At 40.2% G+C, this 13,658-nt stretch overlaps 1 protein-coding gene across 9 annotated transcripts in view; it reads left to right on the top strand.

Moving 5' to 3' along the window:
- Positions 1–13,658, top strand: part of KALRN (kalirin RhoGEF kinase) — a 526,710-nt gene that overhangs the window by 355,892 nt on the left and 157,160 nt on the right. For all 9 annotated transcript variants that reach the window (XR_005105961.1, XR_005105960.1, XM_037398618.1 and 6 more), the window contains exons 18-25: positions 2,584–2,733; positions 3,629–3,743; positions 6,392–6,507; positions 7,081–7,203; positions 9,750–9,932; positions 11,010–11,128; positions 12,324–12,390; positions 13,305–13,414. Coding sequence is in view for 7 of the 9 variants with exons in the window: in XM_037398618.1 (XP_037254515.1) it covers positions 2,584–2,733; positions 3,629–3,743; positions 6,392–6,507; positions 7,081–7,203; positions 9,750–9,932; positions 11,010–11,128; positions 12,324–12,390; positions 13,305–13,414 (983 nt within the window). In the remaining 2 variants the exon portion in view is untranslated. The remainder of the gene's footprint in view (positions 1–2,583; positions 2,734–3,628; positions 3,744–6,391; positions 6,508–7,080; positions 7,204–9,749; positions 9,933–11,009; positions 11,129–12,323; positions 12,391–13,304; positions 13,415–13,658) is intronic.

The following is a 13,658-nucleotide window of genomic DNA, read 5'->3' as shown; positions in this document are numbered from 1 at the left end:
AAATCTGCCTTTCCTTGAGAACTGCTTGCAGTTAATTACTTTGTGAGCAGTACTAGCCAGTGTTTTCGCTAAAAGTTAAATACCACTATGCCAAAAAAGGTGCCAAGGTATGAAGCAATTTCTCCTAAACCCATACGCAACACAGATAATTACAGCAGCAACCATTATATGTTGACAAAACTTTACTTCATCCCAGGTGTCCATGAATTGCAAAACACATTGCAGTTGGCTGCTGATATGGTGCAATTATTCATCCCTTGCACAAGCAGGTGTCATTTATACTGTAGTCAGTGAGAATTAGTGTCATCGTGTGGATACTCAAATAGCCTTGCCTGATGTAATTTACTGCAGCCAGGCAGTTCATGTTAACACGGACATTGCAGGAACCTGTGGTTTTAACAAAAGACATCAGTGATTTCCATTAAATTTTCTGTTATTATTATTATCACACAGTTAGTTCCTCAACTAGAAAACCAGACATGGGAAGGTTTTTAGCACAACTAAATGTATCGCTGGGGAAAGAGGTTATTTTTTCCTTAACATTGAGGCTGTAGATGATCCTTGGGCCACTTTTAAGTGTCATTTGTTTAATGCATTTTTAAGATTGTTTAAGATTAATTCATTCCTTATAATGAATGTCTTTCACTGTGAGGTGTTTCAAACAGATTTACAGTCCCTGATGCACTCAAGATTGAAATGAATTACTGCTGGTGGAGGATTGTGAGAAATGAAAACCATTAAGGGATTCATTAGTGCTTTAGACGGTCAAATGTGCTGGCCAAAATATGCATAGCCAGTAATTTGTCAGTTCAGTCTCTTCCTGTTTCCAAGTCATAGACAAGCATACTGTAGTGTCCACCAGTTCATTCATTAGTTGTGTCTATTCAGCAAATGTTTAGGGTAAAGATCATTCAGTGTTTGAATTCTCATGAACTCACTGCAGCAAGTAGTCTGTCATCTCCTCTTGGGCCACACGACTGATCTACGATCCTTAATGGTCTGCTCCCTGACTGGATGACAGTGGATTGAGTAATTTACTGGATCCTGAATAATCCGAGTATCTCGAAAAAGCAGCTAAAAGGGTGGAGAGACTGTTACAACCAGCCAAAATTTTTCATGCCTGTCTACCCCAAGCACACTATGTTCTTGATATAACTGCTGGAACCCTGGCTTCCAAATAGCCCAGTTTCTCTCTGACTTCATTGACAGCCCACTTGGTATTAATTTCTCTCATCACCTTAACAGAAAGATGATATTTGCATGTACAGGGACCATCCTTTCTGGAAAGATGTGGATCCCAGGCAGTCTTTCTGCTTTCATTTTTTAAGTCACCAAACCCAATAGAGTCCTGAAGTTTTCAAGAAGTAAAATGGAAATGCTTTCATGTGCCTAATAATGCGTGGGGCACTTGCTTTCCAATAAATGCTTGAGAGTGAATGCTGGTTTGCCTCCAAGCAAGAAGATGATTTCAGATTGTCAGATGCTTAAGGTCCTTGAACAGCCTGGCAGCAGGATAAGTTGATCGGTTTCCCTAGGCTCACCCATTTTAAAATGGACTTTGATGTATTCATGGATGGAGTTATATGAAAATGGCCTGCAATAGTGGGGAGGATTGGTGGGTGATGCTGGAGTCTCTTCCACACTATCCACTTAATCATGTGGGGTCCTCTGAATTATAACTGTATTCATACAGAAGTTGCAAGAGTGAGTGAGAAAAGGGTGAACGTGGTTAGCTGGACCCCTAGCAATAACTGCATCTTGAGTAATCTCAGCAGTGGAGTGGGTAGGAAGAGCCCTCTGGGAGAGAAGGAGGAAATTCCAAATGTTCTGGAAAACTTTTGCGATTTTTTAAGTGTCTGCACAGGCCACTGAGAGTATTCTCAGGATCTGCAGTACAAAAGACTCAGCCTTGTCTGAGGCCACTGCATACACAATTTTCAGACTGTGTTGGTTTATTTATGTCATTCCCGCTGTTCTATCAAGATAGAAGATATGTGTGTAAGCCCTGTACATTGGAACACCTGCATCCACCTAGGTTGTGACACTGATTTAATGTCTGCTGGTTGCCACCAGTCTTTACAAAAGCTATATGGGGAACAGCTAACATGCAGCTGAAGAGAATTAGTTCCAGCTTCAGACTTTGTTTCAGGGAAGGATTTAAGCATGTGTTTTTTCTTTAAGTATGTGCTAAGTCCCTTGACTTCAGGGAGATTTAAACACACCTAAAGCACCCTTCCAGAATAGGGATTGTTTCCTGAATGATCGACTGGGGCCAGACTGACCCCTGCCTTGATTCAACTTTTTTAGCTCCCCCCCCCACCCCCCGCCACCTTATCCATTGGAAAAGAAGGATTTATCACCCTTAAACCAGATGAATGGCATCCCACGCAGTGGAGATGCCTATGGGTAAGAAGAACTGCTAGATCATTCTGTCCAGGGCTTGTTTCATACCCAGTTATTCCTATGCCATGGCCCATAGTCCAAAACATTTAGATTTGAAATGTCATTGGTCATACTTTTCCTAAATATGTTCCTCCTTATTATGACTGTAGCTAACTGAATTGTGCTGTGGGCATGTTTCAGGTGTGCAGCGTATTAGAGAGTTTGGAGCAAGAATACAGACGGGATGAGGACTGGTGTGGAGGTCGAGATAAACTTGGACCAGCAGCTGAGATAGACCACGTCATCCCTCTGATCAGCAAACATCTGGAACAGAAGGAGGCTTTTCTCAAGGTCTCATTTTAGTTCTCTTATAAGTCAGGAAAACTCCCCACTAAGTAGTCAATTTAGAGCAGTGTTGATGAGTTTGAGATGAGGCGCTGAGGTGTAATTTCAGTTCAACTACTGACTGCCTGTATAAACCCTACGCCAGTTTTACACTGTTATAGTAGGGGTAATAAGCATTATCATCAATGCATACCTCAGAGATGTCATCAGGACTAATTAGGTGGTATTGGCATTGCACTTGAAGGATGTTAGTTGTTGTGCTGGTTCAAAGTTCAAATTCTCAAAATTGCATATGATAAGCATTATAAATGATAGGTATCATACGGCATTTTGATGTTGGCTTATATAAACCATCCAGCATTTCAAATTCTGTCCTCAAGGCCAGTAACTGAAGAACTACTAACAATTGAAGCAATTGTGTCTCTGCAGGGCAGCACCAGGATGGAGACAGAGATTTTCTCCTGCCTTCCAGGTGCTGCCTTGTAAGAACTGTGAAGCTAACCAGCTGACAAGTCAAATGACAGCCATCCTTCCACCTTCCACTAAAACTGATATACAAAATGAAACTATGCTTGCAGGCAAGGCTTAAGAAATTATGCCTCTAGATTGTACGTTTTTTGAAACAATGAGTACTTTTCCTGAGAGATGGGTTGTTTTATTATTGCCGTTATTTTGCCTTAATATATAAAATCAGCCACTATATTCAAAATTACTCATGTTTTAATATATTTATGAGGCTGTTAGTTTATTAGCTGAGTTTATTGACTCTTAGCTGAAGCTATCACGTTCCGAGATGAAAGAAAACTTCTCCCTGCAAAATAAGTAGAGAACTCCCTTGGGTCCCCTTTGCTTTCTTTGCTCATCTTTACTGATTCTTTTTGGTGGGGACTTTTTTTCTTAGGCCTGTACACTGGCACGAAGGAATGCTGAAGTGTTCCTCAAGTACATCCACAGGAACAATGTCAGCATGCCTGGAGTAGCAAGCCATACAAGGGGGCCCGAGCAGCAAGTGAAAGGTTGGTGCACTGGTGCAATGACAGCATTGAAGGTTTTGTTTGCTTCCCTCTCTGCTGTGTGGTCATCCTAAAGTTCGTGAACATGCTAAGAAGGCACCTTAAGTTTTGTCATCTCTCTCTGTCACTAAAATCATACATAGGCCTGACACCTTTCGCAGTGGTAGCGAGGCCTCTCAGAAAGTGATGCCCCTTCTGCAGGGCATCAGTTCTTATACAGAACTCTGCTGTTGCAAGTGGTAGTGGAGGGAAAAAAGAAAAGGGGTTTGAAACATGGACTTTTTCTGGCTTCTCTTGTCAGGAGAGTCCATGGCATTGTGCCATTATGTAGGTTGTCAGCTGAGATGATCAGACACTCTTTTGCCTTTATACCTAAAAATGAATACATAAGCACATATCGAATACAAGGTCTAGATGCATCCTGTTGCTGCTGAGCACTGGAAAACAATGAACCCCAGACTTGTTCATCCCTAGGATGGATCTGCTATTTTTTTGTCCCTGGAATCCTCTTTGATGTCTGACTGCATCAAATAATCACCAGCAAAAGTACCTGCCTGCAGTTACCTTCGTTTGGTCAGAAGAGCATTGCTTACAATCAGATGATACATCTGAGATGTTTAAAATGTTTTCAGTCCTCTGCTTAATTAAACAGTTGTTAATCTGTGCCTGGCAGTGCTGCAAGGTACTGATAAGAATGAGCAAAGAGATCCTGCAAAAACAAACTATTTTTGTTATTATTATTGGCTTTCTTACAAGCTGCAGAAAGGCACAGGTTAAAAGCAGTGCAGTCATTATATATGTGGGAGGAATGGGAACTTTGATTATACACAGAAGATTAAAGGGGTGCTACTGAAGGGATTATTTTCCTTCCTTTCTTTCAATACCAGTTCTTCAATGCTAACATGACTTTGTTCAGCTTTCCCCCTCTACTGTGTCAAATGCTTCTTCTTGTTGTGGACTTTTGTTCCCTACAGTTGAAAATCATGGGAAAATTAATTAAACCCTGACTCAACAAGCCCTTAAATATGCACCTGATATAAGCTTGTGATTGTTCCTCACTGAGCTTGTTTGAAATGACTCACTTATATAAAAAACAATTTGTGTATTAGTCTTTTTCAAAGCCAAATGTGTAATTCTTACACGTGGTGAGTCTTTTCACAGAAAATCTTTGAAGTGGGTGCTTTAGTTCAGAATAAAAGAACCATTTAGTAGGATACTTATTGTGCTTCCAAAGCAAAGTCATTAATGCAGAACAAAATTAGTTATATTTGGCATAAACTGTTTATGCAGGCACCTGATCTAGAGCACCCATGACAAGCTTCAAGTTCCCTTTGTCATTCAAAGTTCCTGTTGCCCTCAGAAAGGACTAGAGTAGGTTTTGCAATTAAGTATTACAAATTCTTTGGCCATAATCAGTGTCACACTTGTAAATGGGGAGGGATACATCCAAAACTGTTTACTGCCCCAGTGTTGATACATAAGCAATAAATATCAGCCCTATCAGAAAGGGCTTAGGGTGAGAGGGGTTATTAACAGGTGCTGTAAAGGATCCTAAGTGACCGTAGGTGGCTGAGAAGCCAGACTCAATGTTTTAGTATAAAAGAGTGGAGCTGCTGCCAGGCTGTGAGTGCCTAAGCCCTCTCTTAGTGGATGATGTGCTCTGAGGCGAGGACAGGAGGGCTGCCATGCCTTACCTGCTGAGCTCCATGTCCAGGCATGGCTGGGATGGGTGATGCTGCTGCCAGTTGCACGGGACTTAGCTAGGTTTAAATAGAAAAACTCAGGTTTAACTAGGTTGTTGTTAGTGATATAGTGTGAATCTCTTGTACCCTCTCTATGCTCTCTGCATATAATCTTTTCAGTTAAACCCATGGTATTTTTTAAAGAGTTAATTCACACCCTTTCATCAAGTTGTTATAGTCTGACTGAGCGCTTGGGTTTTGAAGGAGAACATGTATGTCCTAGACTCCAAGGAGTAGCAGGTCTCCTGCCAGTTTCTTACTGAATCTGGGTGTCTGTCACGCCCCTGTCACACAGAAAACAGTTTGGAGGACCAATACCAGGCCTCAACCCAAAACCATTGCTGCAGTCACTGCATGGGGAGCACACAGAGGGCTGCCAGGCAGCACAGCTGTATGAGAACCCTTACCAAGTATGTCAGACTGGGGGCTCAGGTCTGAATAAAATTCAATCGTGACCAGAGCTCTACATGGGACAGTAGGCTTTGGTGCCAAGGGCTGCGTAGCCTGTGGCCAGAGCAACCAGCAAGGCAGTAAAAGGGCAACTTCTATGTCAGCCAGTACTAGACCTCTGAAATAAGCAACACAAGAGAACAAAAGGACTAGAAATCATGTTAAATCCCAAACTCTGTTCTAGCATCTTCTCCTTTACCAGACAAACCTGCAACTGCACTTTTTTTTTTTAAGGGTTATTGATTTATTTATTTATTTATATTTGTGTGTGTGTCTGTGTGTGTTTTTTCTTAAGGCAGCCCCTTTGAATCAGTGCTTGTTTTTAGGAACTACAGTCTCAGAGGCTCTGCTCCTGGGAATGCTGTCCAGGCAGAGTGAGCACGTTCAGTTTTTTATGGCTTATTTCTGTATACACTCACAGAATCGCTAATCATGCAGATGTTTTCCTTTGCCCTACAGCCATTCTGAGTGAGCTGCTGCAGAGGGAGAACCGGGTCCTTCACTTCTGGACCCTGAAGAAGCGGAGATTAGATCAGTGCCAACAATATGTTGTCTTTGAGCGCAGTGCCAAGCAGGTAACGTAAAACCCCCACTTTGTCTTTCTGTCTTGGCAGTGTGTAAATATTTCCTGTATCTGTGTATTGCCTCTGTGTGGGGTTCCTGTTGTAATCTCAACCGGTATTTAAAAACTGTAACTTTTGAAAACATGGCAAATGTAGATTTTTAAAACAATTGAAGAAAATTCCAAAATCCAACAATGAACCTCAGTATATTTGCCAGGTCAGATTAATTTCTGGATTTGTTCCTTTGTTTGAAAAAAAGTATAAGAGCAAACTGTTTTATTGAACTATTTCTGAATGAGACAACTGCTTTCACTGTGTGCAGATTTATCCTTGTACAGGTAGAATTCCCTGCATTCCTTTTTCTCCTAGGAAACATACAGCGTCTTTTGTATTCTCTCCCACCTGCTTAGATTACTGTAGTCTTTTTATGTGTTCCTAGAAAGTGTCTTGGTATACACAGTATTAAGACCCAATGGATTTAATATGTTATTTGGCAGATATTATTTTTTTTTGTCAAAGAATTAGTTCTTGAAATACAAAGATTGTTTGTTTTGGTTTTCCTTTGGTTGTTTTTGACATTCACAGGCCTTAGACTGGATCCAAGAAACAGGCGAATATTACCTCTCTACTCACAACTCCACAGGGGAATCAGCAGAAGAAACTCAGGAACTCCTGAAGGAATATGGGGAATTCAGAGTGCCTGCCAAGGTAAACAGTGACTTTAATGTAATTATGGCATCTGCATTAGTCTATGTTTATGATCCTGTTTCAATGCCTCAGATCTCTGTAATAATATTCTCTTGATTTTGTATTTTCCTCCTGACGTTCTTGGCCCAGAAGATCAATGTGTTTTGAGAACTGTAATCTTTCATTTTTAGCAAAACATAGACACAAAAAGGAGGTTTTCTCCCCTTTGGTCTGTACTGGTTATGCAGCTTTTTTGTTCTGATCAGAAGGAAGGGAACGACCACTTGCATGCAGAGTTCACAGCAGCCTAATGAGACGTAGCCTAATTCCATCCTCAAACAATCATACAAGAAAGGTATAGAGTAACTAATTGTTTTGAACATATCCAAGGTCATCTTGGATTCCCTGTCTGTTCAGTTACTGCAACTACAATTTCTTTAATTAATTCCAAATTAATTTGGTTGATCACGGTTGATCATTTATCTCCTTAGAAACAATCTGCTGATCCCAACAAAATACTTTAAATAAATGGGGGTTTTAACTCCAGAGTGAACATTTTTGAATACAAAACTGCTTTACCAAGAATCTATTCATTTATATGGAGCAATTCCGAGAAAACTGGTGGGGTTTACAGAGGAATGGTGATTGGATCTGCTTCAGACAAATTAATTCAAACCATAGGTGATTTACAGACAGTGAATCCACGGGGGTATTAACAGTCACTGATAAGGATCTAAATTGCAAAATCGGACTGCAACAAGACCATGGCTTTGGTGTTATGTAGCTTCATTTCACTGTGTACTGAAATTGATCTTCTGTAATCCTTAAATTCCTCATTAGGCTGTCCGTGCTTCCATGGGTTTGATTCACAGGCTTTGTGGTGTTCTTGTCTCCTTCCTTTTTGCTTAGCTTGCATGTTTGTGAAAATGGGAGATAAGTAGCAGTGGGTAGAAGTTAATTTAATCAGACAGAACCTGTACAACGTGCCTTTAACAGTACTTCTGGCCTCCACCCATTATCAGTCTACCTGAAATCATGTTCCAGTTTATAATTTAATTTTGATCAGAAAAATCCTGATGCATTCTGAAGTTTCCAAACTATTTCTACTCTTGACTTAGCCTAGGACTGAGTTTTATACCTTGTTCCTTATTGACCATAACTGGCTGGTCCTTACACTGACACATCTAGTCTTGCTCCCCAGAGCTCTAGTAAATCACTTTTCTACTGCTGCCCTAGAGTATTTTCACTGCCACATGCAATTTGGTAAATGCATGTCACTCCCAGACTGATGTTATTCTCAAATTAAGCTGTAACTGAAAGTCTTCCTGATCCCAATAACTTTCTGGCGAAACCAATTGTTTGCAAAGCAGAATCAGCAGTGGCTTTTGGGAATGAAACACCCTTTAAATATAACAGCTAGTCAGATTTTTCCTTCATCACACCTAGCCTTGCTTAAGTATTCAATTAATTTGTTAAGATGATCTATGATTCAGCTGTTTATTTTGCTGGTGAAATTTCTTGAATTTAGTATTGTATTTGAAATCTGCTAGATGTTTTCTGGTCCGACACACATTTGTCCATTTGTGGCCCGATTGCTGATAATGTCAAGTACCTGCCAACATGTCTTGCTTCAGTCAGCATGGAAAGTTTCCTCCATCTCTGAAAAACAACTTGCCAATACCTCCGAGGATACGACTGATTCTCCTTTTGCTTTTGAGGATTAGTATGTGCATTACAGATGGAGTGCAGTCTGTACAGTTGATATCTCAGTTTTTATAATCATTCTGTATTTGAGTTGGCTCAAACATAAGGTCCAGACACCTTCAGTTCCTGGGATAGATTTGGAATCTAAGCTAATTTATAACTAGCTCCTTTGTGCCAGATTTGCACAAAGTTCCTCAACACAGAAAAACATAATGACTAAGGGGCAATCAGAGCCCAGGTGGTTTAGAAAAGACCTGTGGAAGGTTTGGTGGCTCAGTGTATGTTTTGGAGTTCAGGCTTCTTTTAGTTTGTAGTACTCTAAGTGAAACTAAAATACTGATGGAGGAGTTTATTGTAGAACAGGAATTTGGATTTAAATTCTGCTTGTTTCTGAAACAGAGTAGTAGTGACTCAAACTCACTTCCTGGAATGGTATGTGGTATATTAATGACCTGCCTGCTCGGGTCTGCAGAACCACCTCGGTATAGATTCAAGTAACTTGCGTATTTTACGAGGTGTGATTTTTTAAATGCTATCTTCTACTCCAAGGCTCACAAAAAATAAGTTTTTGGTTATAGGAAGGAGGCATGTCTAAGTTTCAACGTTTTCCTTATGTGTTTGTGCATGTGTGGTTTCAAAAACTCAACTTCTATCTACTGCAGCTTCATAATCTCCTTATAAAAATGTCATTCCTTTCATGTTTTACTGGGAAAAGTTGAAAGCATCTTATTTTGTGTAAGATTAAGTACAGACAGTCTTTAATGATGTATAAAAAAATAGCAAGCTGCTTCTTACTGCTGTGTGAATTAAAAGCAAAGGAAATAGTAATAATGCAACATAACCAAGGACCATATTTTGGGCAGCAAACAAAGGAGAAAGTGAAGCTCCTCATCCAGCTGGCTGATAGCTTTGTAGAAAAAGGACATATACACGCCACTGAAATTAGGAAATGGGTCACCACCGTCGACAAACGCTACCGTGACTTCTCTCTCAGGATGGGGAAATACCGCTACTCTCTGGAAAAAGCCCTTGGAATCAATACAGAGGTACTGTAAGTCCATGTCCTGCTGGGATTTTATACCGAAGCTGAAAGTCACAGGGGGAGGTGAAGGCTATGGTATAAATGCTGCAGGTTATCGTGTCTGTAAGAAACACTTAAGACCTAGTCAACCTACCTAGACAAGCTCAGAACTGCTTCTGAAGAGAAAAAGGTGTTTTTGTGGTAGATCAGTGGTATGAGGAGGAGACAGGTGAAGATCAGAAAGACTTTCTAAACAAATGTTTGCACCATTCTCCAGGAGACCATACAGCTACTAGGAAGGAAGGGGAAAACACATTAGTTGAATAACAGTCTGTGTTAATTTTAGCATAAACCATAAATTCTGCTCCCACACCATTATTTTGAATCAGACTTGGGCTTGGACTGTAACTTTCCATTCTCTCAGCCTTAACTAACCAAAAAATTGATCCCCAACCTCATCTCTGATCTCTTTTAGGTGAAATAGAGCAACACAAGAAACAAAAATTAGAACCTTCTGCTCCCTGGCCGCAGTATAAATGGGGAGTGCCAGAAGCAGAAACACTTAAAAACCTTTCAGTCAACCATCCTTCAACATTAAGTGTCAAAGAAAGAGGAATAAATTCCCTCACTTGCACCCTCAGGATACCTTAATTATACTGTCCCTTGTAGGGTCTCTGGTTTGCACTAAGTTACTAACCGTGGTCTGGAAAGGTATTTCCATGGCAGCCAGCCATTGGAAGTTGGGCTTGTCTCTGCATAGCGCTCCACTTCATCCAACTGTTTTTGAAGTCCCACACTAGGCAACTAATTTAGACATGAAGGAGTAAGGTAAAATTTAGACATTTGTCATCAATACCTATTCCTGAACAGGAGTAACAGTGACAACTATAACGATTCTCACAGGTGGTGTTTTTTTAAGATTTCTCTCACCTTCTTACCTTCTCCCTTCTCACTGTAGTTCTTCTAAATCACTTTGAATTTTCTTCTTTCTGACATCTTTATCTTTTGTCTCTTCTTACTCATTTAATCTCATAAACATGTTGCATTTTGGACAACAGTAGGATTACAATGAATTTAAAATCTGTACTGTTATTTTTTCTAGGATAACAAGGACCTAGAACTAGATATTATTCCAGCAAGTCTTTCAGACCGGGAGGTAAAGCTACGAGATGCAAACCATGAAGTCAATGAAGAAAAAAGAAAGTCAGCCAGAAAAAAAGAGTATGTCCCCAAACACTCACAGTCTGCCATGACACATTATCTAAGAGTGATTCTATGATATTTGCGTGACTAGAATGGACTGACAGTCCTATAACTCCTTTCAGCTGCAGAGCTATTGAGATAAGCCTACAGATGTGGGGCAGTTGTGACTTGTGGGCTAGAGAATTTCATACTATACAGGTTTAATTTCTTTTGGTTTTAATCAGAAATTACTTTTGGAAAGGGAAAGGAGTGAGTCAAGCACTTTGATTAGACCCTGATGTCATGGAGACGTTCAGGGGTGTGTATGTGAAAAGTAAAATGAACAGGAAAACATGAAAAGCATCTTTATATGTCTATGAATTATCTGAACTCCAATGACATCCAGAGGAGTTAACTAGGTTTCAGTGACACACGAGTTCACTTGAAGTTAGGTTCAGATTTCAGTGGGTGTACAACTGAAAGAACTGGAAGTATTTCATACTAGAAGAAATATTTGGAGAGTGTTTATTGCACTTAAATCTAAAACCAGTCTAATTTCACAGTATTTTGTCTTAATTTTTGTATGAGAATATTCCGGAAAGCATTTGTATGTACAATCCTTCCCAGCTCTCTGAAATTATCGCTACAGTGCATAAACATGAAAAGAAACTGTTTCTACTTCAGGAGAACAGTGGTTTCACTTGGTCTGCTTATGGCACATTATCAAAACATTGGGCATTTCAACGTTGAGATGCCCAGCCTCAGGCACTACAAACGTGCTTGTTGGGCTTCCAGCAGTTGAAGCCTCTTCAGAGTAGTGGTGTCTCCCAAATCCATCTATATTGCCACTGAAGGTCAAGTTTCAGGGTGACTTGCCACTGACTGCTAGTGAAGGTGCAAGTGTTGTTGTGAATCTCAAGTTCTTACTCCTGGGGAAAAAAAAAATCTGAGAACCATTAACTGTCAAAGATGGTCATGTAGATAGTAAATCACAAGTCAGGGTTGCAGAAATACAACTTAATGGAATTTTATGCAGAAAAGTTATTTAGAAAATACCCCTACAAGAAGCTAGGTTGGTATTTTGTTCATGGAGCTGAAAGGTGCGAGGTAAGGCAGCTGAAGGTTTAGAGTGGAAGTGCACTGATTGATTAAGACAACAGAAGGATGTTTTGGTTTTTGTTCATTGTACAAATACCTATAATGTCCAAAACACCTGAAATCCTGTTTTTTCCAGATTCATTATGGCTGAGCTGCTTCAGACAGAAAAAGCTTATGTCAGGGATTTGCATGAATGCTTAGAGGTAAGTTACGGCCGGGAAGTCTCCAGTATTTTTAGGAAGGACCTGATATCCTTTGAGGTGGTGATGTTCACTGTACCGCAAAGGCTGAGCTTGACAAGAATGTGTGAGGGTACCACCACTGGTGCCTTAACCACAGAGCTATGTCCTGCTGATGGTGAGAGTTGAGTGGGCAGCAGAGGGACCTTGTCTCCCACTGGCAGAACCATGTCCTGTGCTCCCCACACTTGGCTGTAAATGCACCTCTGGAGACACCACAGTGTGCCTTTATTTACAAAGCTGCGCTCCCCCCTGCAGAGAGAGAGCAATGTCCTGGGACTCAGTAAAGAACAAGATATTTGCACGTAGACTTGAAATTTGTTGGTTTCTAGGGTTTTTTTTTTAAATCATGAAACATTTTCCTAAAAATTCAAATCTATCCCTTTCTCATGCTCTAGAAAGAGTTGGGTTTACAGTCAAATACCTTGCCTAGCTCTACAGCAGCATGTAGAAGGGAACTGTGATATTCAAGGCAAAAAGCAGAGTGTATTCCAGTAAAACCTGTCAGCTTTCACAGTCCTGCAGTTTGAAAGAGATTGTTATGTATCTAATGCTACTGAAGTGGCAAATCCAGCTTATCTTTCAAGTGTTTCTGCCTGCTGTTTTTGGACACCATCAGTTGGACAGCAAAGACAGGTGTTGTTGTTGTGTTTCTGCTTTTTCCTCAGACAACTTCTAAGTGTCAGCACTTTTAATTTCTCTGGAGAGCTTTCTGTGATGTTGAAACTTTCTTTTAATTTTTTTTTTTTTTAGCTTGTTTGTTTAATCTTTAAGTACATAGTTCCCTTGTCAGCCTGTGCCTTTGGCAATAAAGCAGGGAGATCTATTCTTTTTCACTGCATTTATTCAGAAAACTAAGAATTGCTGGTGTCTTCCAGACTTACCTTTGGGAAATGACAAGTGGAGTGGAAGAAATACCCGCTGGGATCCTTAATAAGGAACACATCATCTTTGGCAATATTCAGGAGATATATGACTTTCATAACAAGTAGGTTTTCCTAACAGTTCTGTTAATGTTTACTGACTAAGTAAACCAAAGGCATGTGTATACCTATACATCTGCAGTGAACGCCTACAGTACAATGCACACAGGACTAGAAATAAGTTGATCCGGATTTGCAAGATAATGTTTTATTTCTTGTTTTGTTTTCTTTACAAAAATGAATTTTGTCTTAGTTTAAACTTTGCCTTCAGCTGATTAACAATGTTAAAGTGATATTATACCAATGCTT

Source organism: Falco rusticolus, chromosome 8 (genome assembly GCF_015220075.1).
Source record: "Falco rusticolus isolate bFalRus1 chromosome 8, bFalRus1.pri, whole genome shotgun sequence".
NCBI lineage: Eukaryota > Metazoa > Chordata > Aves > Falconiformes > Falconidae > Falco > Falco rusticolus.
Note: the sequence above shows the minus strand (reverse complement) of the source record. Positions and strands in the feature narration are given on the sequence as shown.